Here is a 26109-nt window from a genome sequence, read left to right on the forward strand (position 1 = left end):
CACTAACCTGCTCGGTGCTGACCAAAGAGGGATGGAGAGTGGCCTTTCTGTGCTGGGTCCAGAAAGGAGAGACAAGGTGCTCCCATCCTTCCTCCAACAGCCCCCTCCTTTCTGTGCATGGAGTCCTGGTTGTCAGCGACTACAAAGCTACTACCAAGGTTGGCTAATGTGCTTATATCCAAATTAATTTACATTTGATCTCTTTATTATATGAGAGAAACTTAGCAAACCTTGTCAGAAGAATCCCTGTGTAGGAGTTTCCACTTGTGCAGTGGGGCTTTCCCCTCCACTCTCCTCCCTGTGCCCCTGAAATTAGCTGGTGGCGGGGAGTTGGGAGGATCCCCAGAATAGGGTGGGTGTGGTTTCTTCTGCTTGTGCAAAGAGAATGTTCATCACAGTGCAAAATTGAATTCCACCCTCCGTATTTACAATTCTTAAAAACATCAAAATCCAATTATTATTATTTTAAAAAAATCTTAAACCTGATTTTTAGTCCACCTAGCATGCTTATGTTTGAGAGGAAGCCAATAGAGACATCAAAGGTGGTGAATATGGGATTAATCTCAGTACCAGGTCATATGTCTATCCCCAAGATAGTAAAGTCAGCGCGTGGGCCTGTGCGGCTGCAGCATTTCTCCCTGAAATGGGGTTAAAGGAATTGAACTGGGCTGCAGTGCTGTGCTCCTCTCCCTTAGGCCCTCTGCCTTCACCACAAGGAGAGGAGTATAACTATTACATTTGAACTGCCCGCTGGTGCCTTGGCTGCTTCGTTTCATTATGTCAAGGGACTTTGTCTGAATTTGCCATAGTGTGAAAATCTCCAAAGTTGCCATATCAGAGAGAAATTATTTCTGAAGTGTTGTTTTTTTCCCTGTCACTTGAGAGCAGTTTCAGATAAAAGGTTTTAGAACAAGGAGGTCAAGTGTGTGACAGCCTGTTTTCCTCTGCCCTAGAAATATATTTATGAACTCCCACTCAAGTCCCCCCCCACTCCTCAAAACCCATTTTTGGTTTTATTTTAGCTGAAAGAACTTCCTCATCCTCCGGTGCCCTTGAGAGCACATTGAGATAGGCGTACAGTATTTGTTTGTTTCTGAGAGCAGAACATTCATTAGAAGCTGGAGGAGATTGCTTTCCATTCCCCTCTCTCACTGCAACAGACATCCAAATGCCAGGGACACAAGGTTTTGTTCTAACCCAGAGTGTGAACTTGCACCATGAAGAAAGTGGCTGGGGATTCTTTCTAGCTTTCAAGTGCCGTGGGTTGAGGTGATATTCAGCACAGTGCATTTACCTGCTTACCTCATAAGCTAGATGCTCTTCTCTACTTAATACCACAACCCACCACATAGTGAAGCTTGATTAATTTCTTTGATCCCTGAGGGTGCTCAGTTCTGTCCTGGATTGTGCCTCTTCTGAGTCCTCTTCCAGGCTAGGCACTGTACTCCATGCTAGACCAGCAGTCACTTTCCAGATGCAAGCAATTGCGGAAAGTTAGCTTCCTAAATAGTATTTTCTGCAGCCACAAATTCCCCTTTTGGTTAGTTTGGGATTGTGCTTTAAAAGATCTGGACTGCTCTTCTATTTAAGTCAAGCCAGAGGGAATGTAGCATTCTGTAGCATTGGCTGTACTGGATACAAAGACCTGTGAATGTGGTAAATCCTTAGAGTTTGGTTTTCCTGTAATGTGGAAGCCTGAATTAATTCTGGCCTTCATAGTTAACAGCAAGAGAGGTTAATTCACAGTTCATTCCCAATTTAGCTCAGTAATTAGCTGTTTGTAGAACACTATTTGTGTTTGTTTTGGAGTTAAATACACATAGACGTAAGCCACACTTTTAAAAATCTGCTGCACCTTTACCGAGTGAAATTTAAACTTCCTGACTTAATTCACTAAAACATAATGCAAACATTTGTTTTTTAATTGGTCAATTTTAAAGCAGACAGATGCTTTGAAAGAAACGATGTAATGAAATTATATCCATTTAACAAAATCTACTGCTTATTACTTGTTTTCCAATTAAGTGTCAGTTAAGAAGCAATTTCTGTAGGTGGGAAGAAGAGGTATAGGCATTGTTTCTAACATTATATAAAGCCCAGAGCTGTAGCTGAAAAAATTGGTCCAGGATCCAGTGGGGTATTTAATCACAGCTCCATCTGCAACCAAGCGCTTTGAATGGATACTAGCTTTTTGTTAAATGTTAACCCTCATTTAACCCTCTTTAATGTTCTTCTTTAACCAGGCCTTTGGCTGATTGACATCCAGTGCCCTTTTAAAATATGATGGGGGTGTTATTGGGTTGTTCTTGATTTTGTTTTTATTATGTATGTGATTTTATGTTGTGATTTTATCTTGTGAACCGCCCTGAGACCTATGGGTATAGGGCAGTATACAAATATAATAATAATAATAATAATAATAATAATAATAATAATAATAATAATATATCTTCATCAATATGATGCACTTTCTCAGTTAAAATTATGAGTACTTTCACTCTTGCAAGTAAGCATATGATGGCACACAGTTTATGATAAAAAGAGGGGGGAAATTAAAGCAAGCTTTTGATCAGGTACTAAAGTCCAGTTCAAACATTCTCAGCCTTCTGCATTCAATTGAAGCCCCCTCTGTGGACACGTTCATGTGAACAATGTAATATGTGACCTGGGCCATTATCAGATACACCTGTAATCTCCTGACAGAGATTGCCAATAGTGACACTTTTATTTTTGCTGCCATAGTCACAAGAATTGCCTTTGGTAGCTGTGCATGAGGGCACAAAGTGGACTTCTGGTGGCATAATACATTTTAAAATAATTTAATATTGAGATGCCCTAAATAAGAATTCTCATTAACACATCCCTAGAAACAGACTGGATACATCGCATAATTAAGGTGCTGAGCTGGTGGAAATACACTCATAGTTCTAGTATTTAAGTGCACTAATAAAGAGTTGCAGTATAAAATGTCTTCAAAATTGTTTGCACTTTAAAAAAAAATTGCACTATTGTTACTTCCTGCCACTGGGTTTCCTTTTATTAATGCTGTTTTTATACTGTTTTAAATGCCATGTTGGGTTGTTGCTGTTTTGTATATATTATGGTGTTAATTTTTATGGTAAGCACCTGAGAGAACTTTTTGTTGCTGGGCAGTGTATAAATAAAATAGGTAAATAATCAAATGTGCTTTTAAAAATCTCTTGCAGCCACCTTGTATACTTCTGGCATCTTGTTTGGCGTCTTCTTGAACAGCAGTGTACCTATTTTCTTTGAACTTTTTGTGGAAACTGTCTACCCTGTTCCAGAAGGGATTACTTGCGGCGTGACCACTTTCCTAAGCAACATGTTCATGGGAGTTCTTTTATTTTTTCTTACTTTCTACAATAAAGGTAAGGAGTATTTAGATGCTTGTGGAGTATCAATTTGTTAGCACAACGTATTTCAGCTGGGAGTTTTATTTTTGGCTTCACCAGGAAGAGGAGCTTCATGGAGATTCTTCTGTTAACACTAATGATGTGTATAAATCCCTTAGCATTTGTAGAAGAATAGGCCTCCCTATGTGTTCGTCTTTATAAGTCTGCCAGTCAAAGATTGAAATCTTCACATAGAATTGTTCCTTTGAAGGCAGGGCAGTGGGATGCCTTTGAGATAAATACTGTGGTGGCTTTTTTTTTAAAAAAAAAGGAAGACAAAGAACCATGTAATGTTATGACCATTAATAACATACGTAGCTAGGCAAGCTAAAACAGCGATAAAACTAATCCAATCTCATGCTTCAGGGTCTAATCTGGTTGTTTCGGGGGGTAAGAAGAAGCATGTGGTTTCTTTTTCGTCTTTCAGATCTGGTCTTTTGACCACACTCACAATTTACAAATTGGCAAAAGAGGGGGTATCTCCCCACTGTCCTGTTTTCAGACAAGTTTTGGAAGATTGTAAACTGAGGAGAGGAGAGTTGTGGGTTATGTGTTGCTGTAGTGCAGGTGAGGGAAAACTTCTTGAGTTCAAGGTCCCTCCATTTTTGACAGTTGGACAGGGCCACCCACATTTTGATCACCAGGCATCATACACCATAATTCTGGTTTCAAGCCAGCGGCAAGCACAATCTAGTCCCGCAACACTAAAAACAGTTGATGGTCACGTGGGCCTGGTTTGTTCAAAATGGCCTGATGGATACCTTCCCAGTGCAATGCTATAGAGATAAAGGGTTGGCTCAACCTGAAGCCTCTGAGCTTTGCTCCTGTAGAGCACAAAGGGTGTGGAACCATCTGAAGAATGGAGACAGGGTTTCTTCTCCCCACCCCCCTTCTGAAACGTACCCTCTCATACAACAGAGAAAAGGTCTTTAGCCTAACGTACATCTTCTTGTACATCTTCTTGTGTTTGCAGATCTGTTTGTTGTATGCATGCACTACGTGCTGTTGTTTACATGTTCATGTAAAATGCCCTGTGTTCACATGTAAATAATGAGCCAGGAATGCAATGGCCCTTAGCTATTGGTTGAAAGGATGAATATTGCTGCAACCTCACATATATCAGTCCTTTCCATATTCGATTTTTCTTCAGCTCTTGCTGTTCGTTCACAAGAACTGCCATAGAATCATCCTCACCTACGATGCCATGATTCCTTGGAGGGAGAATAGAATACACATAGATTTTGCTGTTAGTGCCTCCCAGTATACACTTCTACTGGATATGCCAGCAGAGCTGACTTACAACCCACATGATGACTGCTGCTGGTGCATTGTAATGCCATAAGTTTAGTTTCTTGCTTTGAATTATTATTTTTTAAGCGCATTCTTGTTAGTTGACATCATTTTGGCCAGAAAAAATAGCTTTGACATTTGAAAGCCCCATAAAGACGGTTGCCGTCTTTTAAACAAATATATAGACCACTTACGGTTGGATGGTTTCCATGTATTTATTTGGCAGTTTGAGGGAGAGGAGCATAAGGGAATGTGAGGATACTGGAAACTTTAGTGATTTTACTTAGTTGGTGTACATTCTATTCAATGTGGTAAAAGGTAAAGCTTTTGATGGAATTGATAGCAAAAATATTAGTAGTGGGTGGTGCCTAATAGAACATAAAGAGATATTTCTGAAGAAGCAGTGCTGGCTATAATATTGAGAGTTTTGCACCTTTAGCCCTGTGAGTTACTGGGATTAAACCAGACCAGTGTTGTTAGGTGGTTTTAGACCTGAGGGTACATTTAGAGTTCTGTAAAAACAGTGAACAAAGTAGGCATTTCTTCAGAAATACACATAATATTGATAGGGAGATGGCATTTGCATTGTCCTTGCTTACTGATTAACTTTAATAATTAACCATTGGACAGCATTGGTTTGGACTGCATCTTTTGCTGGAGAAATTACATTTGCTTGTCCTGACAAGCCAAATCAGACTGCTGTTGTTGAATAAAATGATATTTTATCAATACAAGACTAGGAAGGCAAAAGAATAGCTGATGGGAGTCAAAAGAATTGACTAAATGAACACACCCTGTAGATCTTTAAAAAGCACTCACAGCTCATTCTGGAATGATTTACAGACTCTGGATTTGAAATCCAATTTATAAATATGGTCTCACTGTGCTCAACTTTCCTGACATATAGCTGTATAAGCCTAATTTTCTTGTGAGCATTTGGAATTGTGGTAGGATGCAGAGATGCTCTTAATCTTTCTCCACCACAATGTCTGCACAGCAAAGGAGTTGTGAAGACCTCATCCCATCATTGTGACTTACTTACCAAGCAAATTAAGATGGCTAAAATTTAATTAATTTTGTTTTTAAAATGTTCCATGACAAGGGTTATAATCAAATCATAAATTTTGTCTCAATGTGTTTATTTTCACTGCATCTTCTTAAATCAAAATCTTTGGTGCTTTATAATGCTTTTCATTTATGTGTAAATAGTTTTGTTTCTGTTAGTTCTCAAGCATAACAACTAAAGACATAGAATAGGCAAGGCTGTCCTGTGTGCCCCAGTTCAGCTGGAAGAAGTTAAGCAGGGGTGCTGGCCTATTTGAGCACCCCAGCTCAATTTCTTACAGTACGCCTATTTTCAATGAGGACAACTTCTTTCTGACAAAGATTGCACTTTCTCTGAAGTGTTTGCCTTAACCTAAATTATGATGCTTTTAAAGAACTGGCCGTTTTTTATGATGAAGTAGGACATGCATATTCAAGACTAATCTTTCTTCTTTTTCCCCCACCCACCCAGAGTTCTCTTGGTTTAACTGGTGCCTTCCAGGCTCCTGTCTGCTAAGTCTTCTGCTCATCCTGTGCTTCAGGGAATCCTACGATAGACTTTATCTCGACGTCATTGTCTCCGTTTGATAGCACAAAACAGAAGGGAGCTCCAGAAGAGGATGGAAGTTAGAACCCTGCTCTGCCTCTTTCCTTTGGAAATTGAAAAGACCAAAGGTCAAAGCTAAAAAAAACCTAAACAATTTTAACATTGACCTTTTAACTGAACTTACAAAGTGGTTTTTAAAGTACACTTCCTAATTTCAGATTTTATTATCTTGATAACGATGGTGTGTGTTGTACTTGAATGGGAATTTGAATATTTTTTTAAAAGCACACACTCAGAAGAATGTGCGTTAGGGAGAAGCTATAGTTTATTAACTGTGAGATTTTTATTTAATAAGCTATTTAACTGGGTATACAGATTTTGTGCCAACTCAAGCCATTTACAAAATGAATATCTTAGGGTTTAAGGGAGGAACATATTCACCATCACAAAAGTCTATTTTTGCAGCCTAAAGAGTCTAGTAAGAATTCTGATGTTCCAATATTTATCCTGCTTTTTAAACAATATACTATCCCCCATGGTGTAGTATATGAAAAGACAAGTGTCACTTTGATGACCAAATATTTGCAACGTAGTTAATTAGGGCTGAACAACTTGTTCCCTCACTATGAGTCCTCTAAGCTCTATCAAAATGAGAATAGTAGGTAGATATGAAATTATCCTTCTAGGATTTTAACTATGACCAAATATTTAAAATCCATATAAATGTCTTGACATGCCCCTTGTACACTACATTTATTTTCTAATGAAGCAATTGCTAATGTTTTCTAATCACTCCCCTTCTTGACACATTGAAGGGTCTTATATCAGTTGGTGCTATATATTCAGTTAATTGCCTTAGTATAGGAATGACATCGGTTGTGAAGGTACAATGGGTCAGCACTACCTTTACTGGGATATTTTTAATTCATTTCTCCATCCAAATACTGCAAGCTGTCCTCCCAATGTTTTATCAAGCTGACTGAACAAAATTTATAGCTTTTCTGTGACAAGTCACGTGTGTTTTCAAGCTAGTTTACAATTTAAAGAGTGCCTATCATGTGTGATTTTGTTTTTAAACAGATATTCAGTGGTGGTACTTTCGGGTAACAAAATTAAATAGCAAATCAAATCGATCCAGACTTTATCTTCTATAGAAAGCTTTTGATCCAGTGGGCAGATCCCACTGGTGGGGGCGGCATTTACCAATTTCTCTTCTCCCTCCCACAGTGTTTCAGCCCAGCTCGGGAGGTGGGTGAGGCTGAGGGTGCAGGAGAGCAGGGAATCTCCCTTGTCCACCAGCAGGAGCAAAGTCTGATTCCAACTCAGAGTCTCCAGCCTTGGAACGTTGCATAACATGGTAGTTGCAGTACTGTGTATTCTGTATTACGACACATATTATTGAGTTGGCTTTGTTTTCAAAAGCCAATCTAGCTTCTCCAGTAGGTTTTACAAAGCTTCACGTGCTCATGCTTTGCAAGAAATCTTATGCAAAATACATGTTGCTACCATCCATTTGAGAGAGGGAATTGTCAACCTGTGTTTACTAAATTGTGGCCAGTATGCTTCTCTACTAACACAAATATTTTGAAACACTTTCATGAGCATTCTTATAGCTCTGTTAATAATGAGTTTTAATCCTGAGCTTGTTCTCTTCCGTTGGTCGGTCGGTCTGTGTGCATGTGTGTAAAATATTGTTTGCACATACAAATCTTACGAGTGTATTTTTTAGTAGTAAATTTCCACAGTGTCGAAATTCTAATGATATATTTAGTGCCATTGTCCATTCGAAAAGCAATCTCTTCAAGTAATGACATAGTTTACATAACACAGTTGAGTGACTTTTTTTTTTAAGAGGAGGTAACAAAGCCAACTTGCTCAGGGGCATTTGTGGATTCCACAATCTAATATTATGCTTCAGTGAGAACTTTGAATTTGGATATGTTTCACTCCTTCAAAGAAGTTCCATTCTGCCACTCTTGATTCATTTGGCCACTGTAATTCAGAAATTAAGCAATATTTCTCAGACACATGGCTTTATTCTGTTTGTCCAGTCATTTTATTCTGTGGATAACTGAAATATTTCTTCAATTTGCATTTAGGATCTTAAATGGAATTATTGGTGTCATTTTATAGCGTCAACTTTTTGTTGTTGTTATGGTACCATTTTGTATTCCATATTGGTTAGTAGGATGTGACAGCTTGATGAACTGATCCGCGACAGCTCATGAAAGATGAAAAACCTTTCTCTTAGAAGTACCTTTCAGCCAAAATATAGCCATTTTAATCTGCAATACAGTGGACGCTCGGGTTGTGAACGTGATCCGTGTGGGATGCACGTTTGCAACCTGCAGCAGCACGTCTGCGCACACGCGGGTTGTGATTTCGTGCTTCTGCACGTGCGCAAAGCACGATTTAGCGCATGTGCAACCTCCGAAACCCTGGAGTAACCTGTTGCGGTACTTCCAGGTTTCGGAGCGTCCGTAACCTGAAAAAGCGCAACCTGAAGCGTCTGTAACCCGAGGTATGACTGTATAGAAAGATTCTGATTTCCCCTCACTTTACAGGCAGGCTTTTCTGTATTTTTTTCAGCAGGCTTCCTCACAGCTCTTGCCACATGATTTTTCTCTTGGGGTGCAACACCTACAAGGAGGAACAAGGCCATCCACTTAACACCCTTTCATTGCCCAGTAGGGAACAATCTAGCATTCATCTAATAGCAATGTCAATTAATACATCCTGGTCCCAGTTACATCAAGGTTGAAACTTCTTTTTGCTAATAAAGAGTTATCCTACTGGGATTGCAACTGTATACATTTGAAGTACTTTCACAAGAAGCAGATGATGTTTTTTCACATACACATACCCCTCCTGGCTGCCATGTTATTTGTGTGGCATTAGCTAAAATGAGTCCATAGAATCAGGTTAAGTGTTCCCCTTGATTACGCTTCAAGGCATTTCTCACTGTTGGGATTTTAGGGAAAGAAACTCTCTGTGTACTCTTAATCTGCTCCCAAGAGGAGTCAAGGCATTTTTTTGTTCCTGAGTTTTGTCTTACTTCTCTTGAGCACTTAAAAATGAACTAGAAGATTGGTGCAAGTAGATGTCCTCCTAGTCAGAGGGCAGCTTGGTGGCAACATTGTGATAGTGTCCTTTTTTCTTCTTCTTATATTTGTGTTGTTAAAAAGAAATCCCCAACTTGTTGGCTGAGAACTAGAAAATGTGAGTAGGATCTGCGGCTTCATTTCCTGGAGTTGTGCTTGGGCCAGTCCCTTTTTGAACTTGGTGTCCTCATCTGATGTGTGAGAGATAATACAGGTATAACTTTATTGTCACTGTCTAGGATAAGACAGATCTGTGGTCCCATCTTTTATGTAGTGCAGATCTCCTGTTCAGACAAGGTGGCCGCCTACTCTCATATCTCAGAGGTAAGGCATACTGGCATAACCTGAAGAGGTGCTATATCCTTGTGTGCGCTGTTGAATGTGTGGAAAACATTTTGATTTTATAAAGATTGAACACACAATGCAAAATGAGCCACCTCCGGGTGTGTGCTTTACTAAAAAGGGAAGTAGATATATAGGCATTAGGTAGAATTAATGAATATGAAGGCTATACATTATACAGTGGCTCAAGACAGCCTATAAAGGTTCTGATAGCAGAAATTTTGATTTGGTCAGTAACCTGCTTTATAATTATATTGCATAATAGTGGTAACTTCTCAAGTTGCTAGGGCAGCAAAAGTGGTTTGGAAAATACTTTTTGTATGTGATATGGTTGCTTATACTTTTTACTCATCAGTTATTTCCCAACATTAAAGTGAAAGTGACACAGTTGGCTAGATAGGTACATACAGCAATTGTATAGGAATGGTTAGGGTTATATATAGACTATCATGAAGACACCGAAGAGAAGTTCTTCCATGCAAGTTCTGTTGAAGTGAATAGGAGCAGCACAATCTTGTGTTGCCCCCCTTCATTCAATGTAACTTGTACAGGAGAAATTCCCAGTGGACTATATCTTATCTAACCTTGTGCTCCAGGCAGCCTGCACAATATGTTCTCTAATAAATTAGTGAAGTTTTATTATCTGTTAGACATTTGCTTGGTCTCATTCAAATGAGTAGATCTGCCCTTGTTTTGAATGAGTCAGGAATATGAACTCTTCTCAGAGCAGTCTTACATTGATTCTCTCTAAATGTCTAAATATTGAAATGATAAGATAATGATCTAAATTTATATCAGTATTTTATCAGTTAACAGTGAAAGGCACTGATTGCCATTCTAATTACATCCCATAGCTTGATGCTAGAGCCACACTTACTTGGGAATTTGGTATCATTCAAACAAATTTAATTTCGAGTAAACGTGTTAAGCATTTACGTGCCAGAGTGTTAAAAATATGTTCCTGAGAGAATGCACCAAATCTTTTTATCATTGATCATTTCCAGCTTGGGGGAAAGAATGCCCACCTCTGTCCGTGCTCAGTGACTTGCATCCTGCCTAGAAGTTCAAACAAGATAAGCATGTGGAATTATTTTCGCATGTGAAATGGAAAATACTGGTCAGTGTGGCTGCGTTGTGCATGCAGAAACAAATGAATAAGGTCTGTGACATTTAATCACGTAATCAGTTAATCAAAATATTTTGATCAAACGAACACACACACACACACGGTAATTATAAGTACTATTGATGACCAATTCCATCAAAGAAGTATCTCCAGCCCTTGTGTGAGAGAATGGGGAGTCCCTTTTCTAAGATGATGTGTGCTACCGCACACGTTTTTATTTAGAACTACTGGGTTGTATCCCATGTTGCATGAGCTCTTTCTCTTTGCCCACTCTACAGGCCACTGTGCTTGCCAAAATCCTATCCAAAGGGCTGGGAGAACCTGCCCAACATTGTGAGCTGTCCTCTGGGCTGCAAGGGGTTGCAGGGTACTGGCGGGGGGAGCAAGGTGTTAAGTGAGATTGCCTTCTGCTTATGCCATATTGGGTGCAACCCTTAGTTTCTCATATGCAATAATTGTGCAGATTTGACTAATTCTTTAATTATTTGACTAAACCTGAGTTCATTATTGATATTTTAATTGGTGTCAGCCCTATTCTAAGATAAAAAATTCCACTCCACCCCCAGATCCAAGATTTTTGCATTAAGAAGCAGCCATACATTATTTCAAATACACTAACATACTTTATTCTAACTGAATTGTGTATTTTTAAAAGAAAATATAGATAAAAACCAATTTTTATGTGTTATATTTGAATGAATGAATGAATGAAATAAGTAAATAAATAGATAGAAGAAAATATAGATAATTGCAGTAGGCTGTGGTAAAGGGCATATTAGGAAAGCGTCATGATCTGGGTTTGTATAAGGAAATCAATGAATCTTTGTTATGGCATGGAAAACGCAAGTGTATAGTAGAAGTCTGCACTGCCACCCCTGGAAATGGGCCAGGATCCTCTTTAACCCAGGCTAGAAGACAACTGACTGAAAAGAGAAGTACTCTGTACCAAACAATGAATTCAGAAACTTCCATAAATTAATATGCTTTGATGTTGTACGATATATTCCTATCTGTGCTAGTGATTGAGAGGTTCAAGGAGCTGACAATAGACTGCCCTCTAACTCTGGCTTTTGAGATTTCACCCTCCATTGCCATTTTTGAAGCATATCTTCACAACCAGAAAGGCTTGGATTTTATTATTTTAAAGAAGAAAAGCTTAATTCCTTTTGGCAGTGCCATGTTGAGTGGCTTTTCTGTTCTATGCAATGACAGCATATGCATTGGTCCTTCCTTTGGGTTTCTGAACATGTAGCAGAGTTTTTTTACATTTTCTGTTTCCCCCCTCCAGAACAAGGCGACCTAGGAGCCTGAGAGTTTCAGGATCAAACCCCCTCTACAGTTTGCCTTCATTGCACTCCACATTTTTTGTACCAGTTAGGGCACTTTGCATTCTTTCTGTATTTGTATCTGCAATGTTTCAGATATGGGAAGAATTGAAGCTAGTGTCAGGATTTCCCAATGTGAGCTGGAAAGGTTTATTGCTAACTCCCATGAGCCTTCAGTTGTCCAACTTGACATCTTAAGATCCATATTTTTGTTTCATTTGGATATACAGCTGCAGGTTCTGAAACAACACAATCCATTAAATAATGAGAAAGTGTTTGGTAAACTGGGTCACACAGGTGTCGAGGAGTATTGGCTTGAGCTGTGGTGAAATGTCAAAAACATTTTGGTCTGATCTTAGGTTGGTTGTCCTTTGCTTAAGACAAACCTCAATTCAGTAACTCCACATTTAGCTTAACTAATTTTTTACAGCCACTGTTTTCTCATGTCTAAGCTTTTCTTTGAACTCAACTTTTTTCTATGCATGTAGTCGTTCACCTGTCAGAATTCTGCATGTTCTGCGATATGCAGTATCCTCACTTTTATGTTTCAGAGAAAGTTTTATATGTTAAAATGCATGGATTTTTAATTGCATCTCAGGATTTGTTTTAACTAGGCCTGGTGGTGTGAACCTGTAGTAAAAACGATTCCCTTTCATTTGTGGGTATGACTTTTTGTAAATCTAACCTGAAATTGTAAAAACATAGAACATAAAATGATTTCATTAGGATTTGTAAGCATTTTGCTTTTTGTAATTTTGTAGGAAAAAAGGATATTTTTATTTTAGGGCAAGTTCTACTTTTGTATGTAATATGCTGACATGGGGCACAATCTGTCAGAAGCATATCCTGCATTCATCTCATGGAAATAAATTTAGAGGTGTGGTCCTGCCCTATTCCCATTCATTATTATTTTCCCTTTGGAACTTAAGTAGGACAGGTTTCTCATGGATTGTGTCTGTGATGTCTTTTATTTTTTAATAAAACTTATTTAAAACCCACTGTCTAATACATCTAGAAATGTAAACTTCACCTATCACTTTGGAGTTCTCTTTAAACTGGAATCTTGCTGTAAGTGTTTGGTGTTAACTTGTGTAATACTTGATACACATTAAAAAGGTTAATTGTAGCTTGTGAGTCATCTTTTGTGCTTGGATGCCATATAATATCCTAGAGCGATGGTAATATTCATTGAGGTATCTGCTGCTGGCTTTGTTGTGGAGGATTCCAACATGGCTTTTTGTCATATGTCTGTTGGCAAGAGATGCAAGCTTAGGAACAGGTTTAACAAGGGATCGTTTTCCAGGTCATTGTACAAATGGCAGCTGCCAGAAGAACTGGACATGCAATTTTTTGGTGAATTGTCAAAACTCAAAAATAAGTTGGGCTTTTCTCAAGACAGTTCCATGAGATGATCTTCCAAATCACAAGCAACAGAATATTTGTTTCTTGTTTCAGAATTGGCCTCAAATTATCCCATCAAGGGCTGGTTTTTGTGACAAGCTGTGTCTTGTAAACAAAAAAAGCTACTGTTCTGTTCTTTAATCTATAAGATGATGATTCAGGATTTGGATAGAGCTTGTAAAAACACCTGTCTGTAATTATGGTGTTAATGTGGGGGGGGGGGTTAAAAAAAAGTTTACATTTTTGTTATATTTATTATGTATTTTCCTCAGAGTATTTGTTTAACCTAGAAAAATGTACAACATTTATGTCTGATATGATGAGTCACAGTCATTTCTGACCTGGGACAAAAAATATCAAGGTGATGCCTCAGATTTCATCTAACACTGATTCTGTTGATGTGTACTTTTTCAAATGGGATGGCTTTAATAGTAACCTGGTAAATTCAGGTCCTAATCCTGAATTTGGCTTTTTATGGACGAAGATAATACATCTTACCTTGTATTCTCAACAGACAAGCTGAAGGCACAGGTAAGTGTCACTTGTGCTGTACTGAAGGAAAGATGCTTTGGATAACAAAAACAAAGTTTAGAATTTCTGCTCTTTATATTTTGGTGTGTTTGTTGTGGAAAACTAGAGAAAGGAGGAAGGACAAACATGTTGCTTCCTAGAGATGTAGTTTTAGTCAGTTGAAGAGTAGATTAGCATTACATTGCAGACCAATTAGCAAAGGATGTGTGGATGTGCTAATTGTGCACAAATGTGCCTTAATACTAAACAATTCCATGTAGAAATTTCCCGCATGTAAAGTGTTAAGGAATCTAGGGGATAAAGCTCAATCTAGTTCACACTAAGTTTGTTTTTACTGATGTGGTGCCTCTCAATTACTTTCTAATCGGATGCATTAAAAAAATAAATTCCCAGAGGCACATTTGTGAATATGAAAACTCTCAAAATTATAGCTTATGATTGACTAGGAATGAGGTATTATGCATGCAGGTGTAGCTGGTTTCAGGTTATTAGAAATCCAATCTATTTTTTATGATATTATGGTGTAATTTTCAGCACAAGACTGTGATATAAATTTCCAGTTGCACCGGAACATAAACTACAAGTGTCCCTGACTCTTGTCACTTTCCATGGTCTTTAGTTTGATTAATAAAAGGGACGAGAGCGATAACATTTTCCCAATAAGAATCTATGATCATCCCTCAATCAAAATGGGCCCATTTTATAGTGATATGTAACAATGATAAAAAATGTTATTTCAAGACCATTGGGACTAGTCTTTCAGCCTATAAATGTTGATCATATGGCTCTGGTTCTTGAAGCAAGTAAATAGCCCATTTTCTTCTTCTTTTGCGTTAAGAGCAGTGTCCTTGGAAATTCAAGTCTATTGGCTTCCTGGTCATATATAGCAAAAGGGTCTAAAGCTGAAATTTGAAACACCACACAATCAGCCCTGTTTGAAGATCTAGCATAGTAAAATTCAGGATGCTTGTCTGAAGCCAAAGGTTCAGGGGCACAATATTACTATGTGTTAATGGAATCTTAAAGGCCTTGTTAATTGTCCCCTGCCTTTAAAATAGGACAGGAAATATAAAGTAGGAGAGGGAAGAGCTGGTAACCCTTCCAGGTGTAAAGAAATTCTGATAGTCAAACTTTAGTTTTATATTCATTTGTTTGTATTTCAGGCAAGTGGAACTAGTCACTAAGAGTGCTATGTTCTATCTACATTAGTAAAAATCAGCCCCGTTTGAGCTCAGTGAGGCTCTCACAGGTAAGTGTGGGTAGGATTGTGCTTTAAGGCACTTGTCATGCTGCAGTGGCAAATTATACTTTGGTTGAGTACATACATTTTTTAAAAAATGGATGCAGCCAGTAAACCTAGGCTAATAAATTAAAACACTTCCATAAATTTAGCCTAACCGTTTGATCATACAGAATACACTGATACAGAATTAGGTGCCAATGGATTAATATTAAATAAACCCAAATGAGGCAGCAAGAGCTAAATTATATTTGCCTCAACTGTTGCAAATTTCATTTTAAGAGAAGAGATGTAGCTCAGGCATAGGCAAACTCGGCCCTCCAGCTATTTTGGGACTGCAATTCCCATCATTCCTGACCACTGATCCTGTTAGCTAGGGATGATGGGAGTTGTAGCACCAAAACATCTGGAGGGCCAAGTTTGCCTATGCCTGATGTAGGTGCTTAGAAATAGTTTTTCAATTAGAGGAAGTTGAAAGATACATTAACAGTAGCAGGGGTGGGGGGTAGGGGAAGAAATTTTAAGGTTTATGACTGGGGAAGCAATGACTAATCTGAGACAAGAGTTGAATACTTTAATCATGTGAACAAGCCTTGTCCTACTTCATTGGAGCAAGCAGATCTTTGCCTGCACATGCAAAGGTGAGGAACAGTTCACATGAGAATGGGTCTGGTTCTGAAGCTGGCAGAGCTGGGTGAACTCATTGGAGCTACTGTGCTTAAGAAATAACTGGAGCTGGTGGGGATTTTCATTCAAGATGTCTTAACACCTCATAGATAGAGAGATTCATGTGTCCTTGAATAGATGTTTAGAAAGCAAATTACAAGTTTACTGGTTCCAGTGTTTTGTATGGGCTTGGACTTTTGTTGGGCTTGGACTGGGAAAATCTACTCAGTTATAAAGCTTGCTGGGTTCTTTAGTGACTCACTCACTCTCAGGGATAAGCTATCATGGTGGAAGATAGGACCAGCAACAAAGTAAGTTGTTACTTCCATATCCCTCTCCCCTATCCACATGGTTTGCCTTGCTTCCCCTTTTTCAGTGCTATGGTTTAGCAAGCAGGCAACATTCCTGCAGCTTGGCTTCCAACTACTAGTCTGTCCAGGTAGGAACTACTGTTCCCATAAATATTTTTCTGCACCACCACCAGAAGGGATCATCCTGTTTGGCAAGAACAAAGGCTGGAGGCATAAAACGGCTGCAAGGAAACGTTATTTGTCCCTGTAAGTACATTCTGTTTGTATTTTAAAGGTTATACTATAAAATAAGTGTACAGACCTGTCTTCTCACTAAGGTCACCTACAGAGGCCCTCCTGGTTGTTCCACATTCTGCAGAAGCTCATCTTCCCAACCAAAGAGGGTTTTGTGGTGCCCACTCTTTGGAATACTCAAACCCCCCCCCCGCACACACACACACTGTTGTGCTGGCTACTGATACCAGTCATTTGTCAAACTTTTTAAGTTGAATTTTGTACTGACTGTTAATGGTGTTGGGATTATTTTTATTTTTATTTATTTTAATTGATTTATTGTAAACTGTCTTGATATATGTTTGTAATAGTCTCTCTGTGTGATACACACTGCTTTCAGCAGATGAAAGCATGGAGTCCCATTTAGATACCAAGTATTGATACTCTTCAATAAACAGAGGAATTAATGATCAACCTCTGGATTAGGAAATTAGTATCTACAATGAATTGGCAGCATAATGAACTGATGAATTTGAGTTAAGTAAGAGTGAACATGCGATGAATGTTTTCCTTTGGCTTTTTGTATTAGAAACATTAATTTGCGGCAATAGAGTTCCTATAAATGTATTACTCTTGGGGGAAAATCAATTAGAATGTATAGTCGGACAGTTAATTGGGGGTTTTTAATGACTAAGTTTTGTTTAGCTGATTGCTAAACATAGTTATGGTTTATTTAAATGCTGACTGTCTAAGTAATGGATTGAAATGTGCCTCCAGTTGATTTAATGAAGTGTGGATTGTTTAATTGACTAGCTTTTGTAGGAATTAATAACTTTTTTCAATGGATTAAGGTATATTAATTTTGTATAGGGTTGTATCCAATGGTTACTTGGGTAGAAGGTCTCCTGTGCAACCAATCTTTCCCTTTCTTTTTGAAAAGTATCTGTCCAGGACAGTGTAGGTTGCTTTACTATCTTTTGTTTCTACAGGGGATAAGTGTCCCGTGTAGTCCTCCTTGGAATCAAAATTATTCTCAGTGGTTATTTCAGACTTACATAGGATGACTTGGATTGCCCCTGCTTACCCTAGGACATTTTTTCTTCATGTCTTTTTATCATCATAACTTACTTTGCATTTATTTCCTTACTTTGTATTTCAGACAGGGAATAATTTATCTCCCATCCCACAATAAACCTTAAGGGATAGTTGGCAACTGTTCCAGAGGGCATCTCCCACCCCACCACATGGAGAGAGGCAAGTCTGTTTTCTACCATTTCTATAATTGGTAGTTTGGGGGCTAATATCAGCTTCCATAGTAGTTCAATATTTTCATTATCTGAATATACTGGGAGCTGCATTTCTAGTAGCTACTGAAAATCATTTGGCTTTGTGCTATCCAAATAAATGTGTGTCAAGGTGGTTTGTGAAGCACACTCTCTGAAATGAAGGGATGGTTTCTAAACTTCATCCAGGGGAGGCAGGCTCCGCAGAAGGGAATGTCTTTTCTACTCCCCTGTGATGAAGTAATGTGGCCAGAACCCTAATCTTATTTAGCAAGTTTTGGATTCCATGGATAATGGGATTTTATGTCTACATCAAAAGTTGGAACCAACATGAGGACTTTGCCCAGAAGCTACTATTGATAAATTTCTTTCAGCACCTTTGCTTCAGCCACAGCTTTAAACTCCATTGTCATCTTATCTACTGCTGACAAACAACTCAGAAGCTTAGTAGGTTGTTTGAGTTTTATTTCTTAATTCTTCTTTACATAGTACAATTTATAAAAATACAGAAGCCCAGCCCACCCCTAAAATTCACAGTGTCTAAAGGCAGTGGTTAACAGTATACATCACCTTTATTCTAACAGTACCATTGTGTTCAGTTGCATAGGAAGGGTATTATGCCTTTACAACAGAGTCTGATAATATTTTCTTTTCCTATTTTGCTTCACAAGGCATATACTCTGCTTGTTGTTGTGATAATAATTATCTCTATTTATATACTCAAGAGCTGTCATTTATCTCCACTTCAGCTACAAAATAGAGTGGAGGTATCTCCCATCTTCATCTCCCATTTGTGTTTCCTCGTGCTTTACTTTTTAAAAATGAATTAGATTGGATTTCAAATATGCACACATTTGGATACTGGCTGAGAGTAGTTAGTTGTGCAGCTGACTTCCCTCTACTTACTTTTATCTTTCCTGTACCTCAAGCCTTTATGGAATTCTTCCTGACCTCAGTGTAAACTTGCAACACATCCCTCCTACTAGCGACTCTGTTCCCTGCAATCAAGAATTGTCCTTCAGTAAACATGGTCTTATCTTTAAAAACTTGCCCTTCAAATTACAAATGAAAGATCTATGTGTTCTTAAAGCTTCATCCTTAAGCGGAAGAGGGAGGTTGGAGAAAATGGTCTGTATTCACAATTGAAACAAACGCTGGTGTGTCCAAGAGGTGCATGCCTATTTAAGACATCACATCTTTGGGCCCGGGAGATGGACTAGTGAGTAAACTGGGCTGGAATATTCTGCACATGGTTAAAAGCACACTGTCTTTAGGTATTGCAGGGCTAAGCCATTGCACTGACAATGGTTTGAAATGATTCACCAGTGAGCCTTGGCTCAAATTAAGCCTCAGGGCTTTTTTCTGCTTTAGCGGTGTAATAGCTCTGAACCCACTGCAAATAAATACAGGCTTATAGTGTAATATTAGGAAGCTGGTGCTTTTCAGGACCTATTTATAGATGGTATTTTTCTTAAGACTAGAGAAACCCCTTAGAGGGAAATAGACCCATTAACCTTCCATATAATAAATATACGGGCAGGATGTGATTATTTTAGTACAAGTGGAAGTATTTGGAAGCAAATATCACCACTGGTACAATGTGTCTGATACACAATATGTATGTTGGGATAGCCTTGCCAAATTGGGTGCCCTGCCAGTGTGGTCAGCCGAAACACTCACAGTGGCCATGCTGGCTGAGATGGAAGGGAGTTGTGTCCTCCAAATAATAATGGTTCCAAGTTGGGTCCGGGCGAGGTAAAAGAAGCAGGAAAACAACTTTTATCGTATTGCAACCTAGGGTATTGAAACACTGATTCCATGTTGACAGTGCGAGTGCCTTGCCACAAAAGCTAGCCAATTCTAAATAGCTGTATTCAAATAAATGAGGTTTACTTTCCTGATCCAGAGACCCCACAGCAAAAGATGTACAAAATCTACTGTCTTACCTGTGCAAGAATGGTGTTCCACGTGCATAGTGGAGCTTCAGTTTCAGGCAAATGTGCTTAGGAGCCAGACATACAGCTGCTAATTTAGAATGCATTGTTTCCTGGAAAGTACATCTGGCATAAATAGCAGAGATCACCCCTAAGGAATCTCACTTTGGCAGGTTTCTAGAATTTGTCCAGCTCTTTAAATGCTGTTAAAATTCCTGGATGTTTCTCCAGAAAATAGCTTGAGGTATCACCTGAATAGTTCAACTTAGAGATGACTCAAGGGTAAACTAGATGGGGCTGGTGTGTTTTTGTGGGAATGGGGCTTTAACCAGTTTACTCTTCCTGTAGTTTGGATCAAATTGCACCTGTTACTTCCAGTGGGATGCAAGTTCTCTCTTGCTCCAATGGGAGTTTTCTTCCCACTGGGAATAACTGACAACCAATTCAAGAGGGATAGTTTTAACATGAGATATTAAAAATAGTCTCGTGAGAGCTTAAAATTAAATTTTATTGTGTGAATAGGCTACTGTGCGCTACAGCCTATTTTGTAGCTTGAGGACATTTCATACCTCTTAAAAAATCAGGAAGGCAACTTGAGTACCATTTATATCAGTCCCTCTCTCTACAGCCACTAATATATGTAGCTTTTTCTCTCTTCTTTCTGCCTCTCAACTCATTTTCAGCAAGTACAAAATGAAGTCCTGCAAAAAGAAATAGGGATGGCTAAATTTGGGATGCGCTGAATACTGAAAGTAAAGTTGGATGCGCCCAACAACCGCAAGGTCAGAAGTCACCCATTTTTTCTTAAATTCACTCTATAGCCCCTTAACACCATTACATTCAACCTGGAATAGTAGCCTAGAAGATGAAAGAGTATTTATTTACCTGTAGAAGAGCATCTACAATACCACCTAACCAAGTTGAAAGCAATTGATTTTTGCAGTACAGTAAACCTGCAACCTGTGTGGAGGTTACAGTCTGGGGATCGTGCCTGAAGCCAAAACCACATATACTCAAAACACATTGCGTTCAATGGTGGATGGGATGGTTAAAGTCATTTTCCCCAGAACCCTGATCCCTTTCTAATTCCCCCCCCCCCAGGCATATATGTGCAAAAGTTAAAGTTGCAGGCTTACTGTAGTACATAAATGAAACTGGAACTCAAGGAGCCCAGCTCATATCATTATTATTATTATTCCTACTTACAGCTTAGTTTTTCCTTACACACACCTCTATTGATAATTAAAAACAATAGGACCAATATACTAAGTCAATTTGGACTGTTTATTCATAAAGTATGAGCAAATACAAACATTGTTTACTTTGCCATTCTTAACAGGAATGGATTTTTTGTGGGCTGGGAAGATGAACAGTTCTAGCTACAAAAGTCAACTCCTCAATTTTAACTGATCAACAAAATTCATTCATCTATGAAAAGTTTCTGTTATTTTCTTTCCGATTCCCCTTTGAAACCTATCCTCAAGTCCAAGTGCTGCTTTTATTATTCTAAATTTATTTTTAGACCATTCTGCAGTACATATACCATTTGTATGTGTTATAAATATATAAACATACACAGGATTTGAGTAAGGGGACTTTATGATGAACTTTACATTTTTATTTTGCTTGTGTAATAAAGTCCCACATTTGGTGTGACTAAATGGACCGAGTTAATTAGTTTGATTGCTGGATATAATCTTTTCTTAACATTAGATTTTGTAATGCTAGAATGGGGGAGCAATCCCAAATTATACCCCCGCCCTGCAAAGGGATTCAAATCATACCCACTTCCTACACAGATCTTCATCTAAGTTCATTCTCTAAAATAAAATAAAAAAAATAAGGCAGCAGGTACACATGTATAACTCATGTCCTAGGTGAGCTACTGCAAGAAATGAATAAACACTCCAATCACCTTCTTTCCAATGCCATTATCTCATTATTCTTCAAAGGTTTACTTTTAACATAAAGAAGGTTCTCCCCCTTCTCTATTAGAATGTGCATATTATTGAAGAGCAGGGTGTTCTTAACTAGCTTTGTAACAATAAAGTCAATGTATATTTGTTAAAATATAAATCCTCATCGTAAACCAAAAGGGCAGATTCAATTGCTGCACTACTAGTTTGGCAGAAGTGGCAAAACATCATCAGGTTCAAGAAACTGCATCACAACTGGTGCTGCCAGAAAGAGAAGGCAAATCTGTGTGGGGCTCCCATATAGTATGGTGATTAAGCTTTGCTGCTTTATCAGTCTAAACATTCTCTGTAGTCACATTATGGCAGTAGAGGGCACTGGGATAAGCAGCAGGAAAGATGAGCAAATGTTACTCACTTAGATCAACTCTTGTACTCTCTACACACTGGACTTGCCAAAGTCTGGCACACCTTCTATGATGTGTGCAGCTCCCTTGCTAGCAAGGTTTAGCCACATTCGTTTTAACAATTTCCAGCAGCAGCAGCTCCACAGCTATGAAACGATAGATATGTCTTCTGCCCCTTTTCTGAGAGGGAGAGTTCTATGGCAGCTTGTAAGAAACTGCTGTATCAGAATGCATAAGAGCAGTGCAACTGTAGTGCTCATACTTCTTTCCTGCAAAAAGCTATTATTATTTTCAAAAAGAGACAAAACACAAGGGTGATAGTTCCTCACATTTGAGTAACCACAGGTTATGATTCTGAAATCAAAAGCTAACAACATCTTCCTACCCAAATACGAAAAGCCATTTTCTTCCCTGCACCCGGAGAAAGTGAAGAGTTAGGACAACCTCCAAAATACGATTTGTAAAATAGGATTTGTAGTTGCTATTATTCAAACCTCCGTTCTAAAAGAATCTTAACCTGCTGTGTCCTTTGCTCTCTGTCCCACTCCCTGGGTTCAACATATCCCTCTCAAAATGAAAGCCAGAGTTTCAAATCTGTTCAACTGAATCTTGTAGATGTTGCCTAAGCTTATAAAGGTGGTTTAAAAAAAAGGAAAACAAAAAGTGGATGAGAGATCCTTTGTAGCACTTGACCGTACAGAATTTGGGCACAGTCCTCACAGCATCTCTGGGGTTGCATGCAACTTGATGACACTTTAATGGTTGCCTGCTGCTACATAGAATTGGTTTAGGAAATCCCATGAGTCTCAAAAGAGACTTGCTGTGCAAAGTGCCCCACTAGATGTAAGAGAGCTGGGTCTCTTCCCCATGGCAAAAATGCATTGCTCCTCTGAAGGATATTCCCAAACATCTGCATATTCAGTTTCCACATCAAACACTGGGAGGGAGCTTTGTTTCCTTGCTGACTAAGCCCTGCTGTCAAAAGCAACACTGCCAAACCAAATACATTTCCAGTGTGTACTACAACATCCATTATGACAACCCCAAGTGTAATAAATACCAGGTGTTTAGAAAACCCCTCAGAAAATCAGACCGCTCTACTGTGGACATTATCAGCTGGGTGCCTGAAACACTAAATTAACTTAGGATGCAAGAATGTCACTATGCCCTATGTCATTAACCTGCCATGTGATAAGAAACTGCTCTTATTTTGCATTAGATGTTGCCCCTAAAGAATTGTACTGCCATGCAAACATTAATGGAATGTTAAAAAGCTCAGATGTTCTTTTTCACCCTACTTTCTGTTGAAATGGCATCTGCACACCCACGTTGCAATTGCCATTCATATTTTTGAAAGGGTGTCATTCTTCACATTCAGATGCCTGGGAAGAATGAATTTGGAATATCCTAACTAAAAATATCCCTCCCCTAGCCTGCCCTGATTTCTGGCATTTGGAGAAAGAAAGATATGCTGCATAACCAGAATGAGAAAATATTCTATGTAATAAAATAAATTCTAGTCTTTATCTAACTGAAAAATAGATCCGGCTTATTTTATGGCAAAAAAAGAGTGAACGAAAGGTTTAATTCATTTGCATATATACCTTTTTAAGAACTGTTGCAAAATAAATTACAATTTTGCAGCACCCTCTGAAACAGTGACACTGATCCAGCCATTTCTTACACAATATAGAGGCTCAGATGGAGCTCAATTACGAGCAAGTGTCCCAATCATTTTGGTGGAAAACACAGATCTGCATGTGCAGCAGCTTTTTGTCAGGTGAATGGGATGTTCTGCACTCAAAAGAGCCTCATGTGTGCAACAGAAACCCCAGAAGAGTCTGGATTAGAGTCTGTAGAAATTTGATCAAGTTCTCAGTCAGGGGCACATGGAAGTAAACAGCAAAAACCAAAACAAAACCCCAGCAGGTTGCATATCTAAATCCCAAAAAAATTCTACAGCCCATGCATCCATCCAGACTACTGCAGCCACTGATACCATTCACAATTTAGGCACCAATGTTTTATGATATGTGGTTGCATAAGGTAACATCAGGTGTTGGCATCAGCACTGGATTGCTCTTCCTATTCAAACTAGCCATTTTGCATCATGAACACAGAGCCACTGACCGGTTTGCATGTCTTGCCTGTGTTAATGGTCTCGACTGTGCCATCATTTAGATTATATGTCCAAAATGTGTTTTAAAGGTGGCAACAGTAATGAGCACAGGTCTGGCTGCCAGACAGTGAACCTAAATCTAAAACAAACGGCTTGGACAAATGTCAAGCCAGCAACTGCAAATAGATATGGTCATTGCTGAAAGAAGATATGGAGGAGAATCCCCAAGCTCCGGAATTGTTCATCATTCATGCCGGGACTCTTATTACATGCTCTGCATTGTGGCAGTCTCCATCTCTTAGCACCAGGAGTTATGCTGAACAACAATGGCAAACTCGCTCACGTTGCCAGACACACTGGGAATGTCCATTAAAGCGTGGTGTGCATTGGCTAGACACGAATGTCAGACAATCACCTGTCCAAAGACGACATGGCTTCTGCACTGGTCTAACACAATCACACATATACAAAGAATAACATTCAAAACTGGACTGGATTATTATTATTTGAAAAGGCTACAGACCCCATTTTTTACCTTTACCGAAGCAGAATTACTTTTTCTTCTTGCTCAGACACAGAAGGATACTGTCAACTGATGGTGCACATTGTACTCCCATGGAGAAGTACTAGCTGGAAGACACTGAAGGAATCTGCAGTAGGCTTTATGGGTTAGACTATGCTATGAAGACATTCTTCAGAGACAAACTGAACTCAAAACATTTTTTCCCAAGTGAATAAAAAATTATAAAAAATAAAATCAGCATTAGCACAAAGCTTGGTGATTTCAACAAGGACAGCAAGGCCATCAATCTAGCAGCTCCTTAAGAGACTACCACAATCAAAGTTAAAAGAAAATAGTTGCCCCACCCCTTCCAAAATCAAGATATTCCATGGCTCTTGTTCCACTCATCATATTTTCCCCAGTGGGATAAATTCTCTTCTACCCAGAGCCCATGCTTCAAGCACCCAAACCTATACTTCAGGTAATGTCATCCTACATTTCCCTCAAAACTATGGCTGGAAATGTTTCAAAATACTAGTTTTTGCGTGAAGTACCTTATCTTTGTTCTGTTTCCATTGAAGGCTGCATATTATTTCAACGTGTCGCAGGAAATGGTGATGACACACTGATCAACCCCCAAACCTAAACACCAGAATCTTGAGCACAATGTTTGATAAGGCTTCTCTTGTGGATGACATTCATATTACCATTAACCTGTAGGCTTATGAAGGACGCATCTCAGCGCATTGAAGGCATTTGTCTCCCATGTCCACTGAGTTTCTGAAGCGGTGCTGGGTAGCCAAGTACCATTCCACACAAAGTTAGCACATAATGGTTGGTTCTTGGACTGTCATGGCATCAGACACAAAGGCATCTCCAGCCATAAATATCCATAGCAGTATGCGATGTCTCTAGCTGAGGACTCCTCAAAAAATCTTAGGCAAGATGGTCCATTGTCCATAAGCAGTGGGTCCACTTAAGGAGATGTACTACTCAAAAGTAAGACCACTGATAAAAAAGAAAATAAAAGGCCCACTGTATAATATTTACATCTAGAGACTGGGCCAATATTTGGTCCATAAACTCAATGTAAAAAATAAAAATCATAAAGGAAGCGATCCAGTTCTTGGTGTCCATCATCAGCTGTTGGTAAAGGTCCTTCCAGGGGAGGCCTCAGGCCTGTAGTCATACTTATTCAGTGTACTGGGGTAATAGGTGGTTGTGTACACATTTGTTTGCTGCAAAGGATAGAAGTTGGTCCTGTCATCTGGTATTAAATTGTTCTTGTTAAGTGTCTGTGGGGGGAAAAACAGAGAAATTTATAGAGACATTATTTTCCCTCCCTTGTCCAAAAAGCTCACATATTCCATTTTCTAACGCAATTTTATATTAGTACCTTCC

The 26109-nt window shown here is 38.8% G+C and overlaps 2 protein-coding genes across 12 annotated transcripts in view; one reads left to right on the plus strand and one right to left on the minus strand.

Annotated features, from left to right (window-relative positions):
* The window catches only part of SLC49A4 (solute carrier family 49 member 4), a 68799-nt gene extending 55485 nt beyond the window's left edge, over window positions 1-13314 (plus strand). The window contains exons 8-10 of one of the 2 annotated variants that reach the window (XM_083490542.1): window positions 3207-3389; window positions 6220-8601; window positions 8761-13314. In XM_083490542.1, the coding sequence (XP_083346668.1) occupies window positions 3207-3389; window positions 6220-6335 (299 nt within the window). In that variant the 3' untranslated portion in view covers window positions 6336-8601; window positions 8761-13314. Of the gene's footprint in view, window positions 1-3206; window positions 3390-6219 lie in introns of both variants that reach the window. The other variant, XM_083490543.1, reaches the window with a different exon arrangement.
* Window positions 11612-26109, minus strand: part of SEMA5B (semaphorin 5B) — a 369522-nt gene continuing 355024 nt past the window's right edge. For 9 of the 10 annotated variants that reach the window (XM_083488884.1, XM_083488881.1, XM_083488882.1 and 6 more), the window contains one exon: window positions 11612-26003. In XM_083488884.1, the coding sequence (XP_083345010.1) occupies window positions 25848-26003 (156 nt within the window). In that variant the 3' untranslated portion in view covers window positions 11612-25847. The remainder of the gene's footprint in view (window positions 26004-26109) is intronic. The other variant, XM_083488888.1, reaches the window with a different exon arrangement.

This window comes from Podarcis liolepis (assembly GCF_965112155.1).
Source record: "Podarcis liolepis genome assembly, chromosome: 1".
NCBI lineage: Eukaryota > Metazoa > Chordata > Lepidosauria > Squamata > Lacertidae > Podarcis > Podarcis liolepis.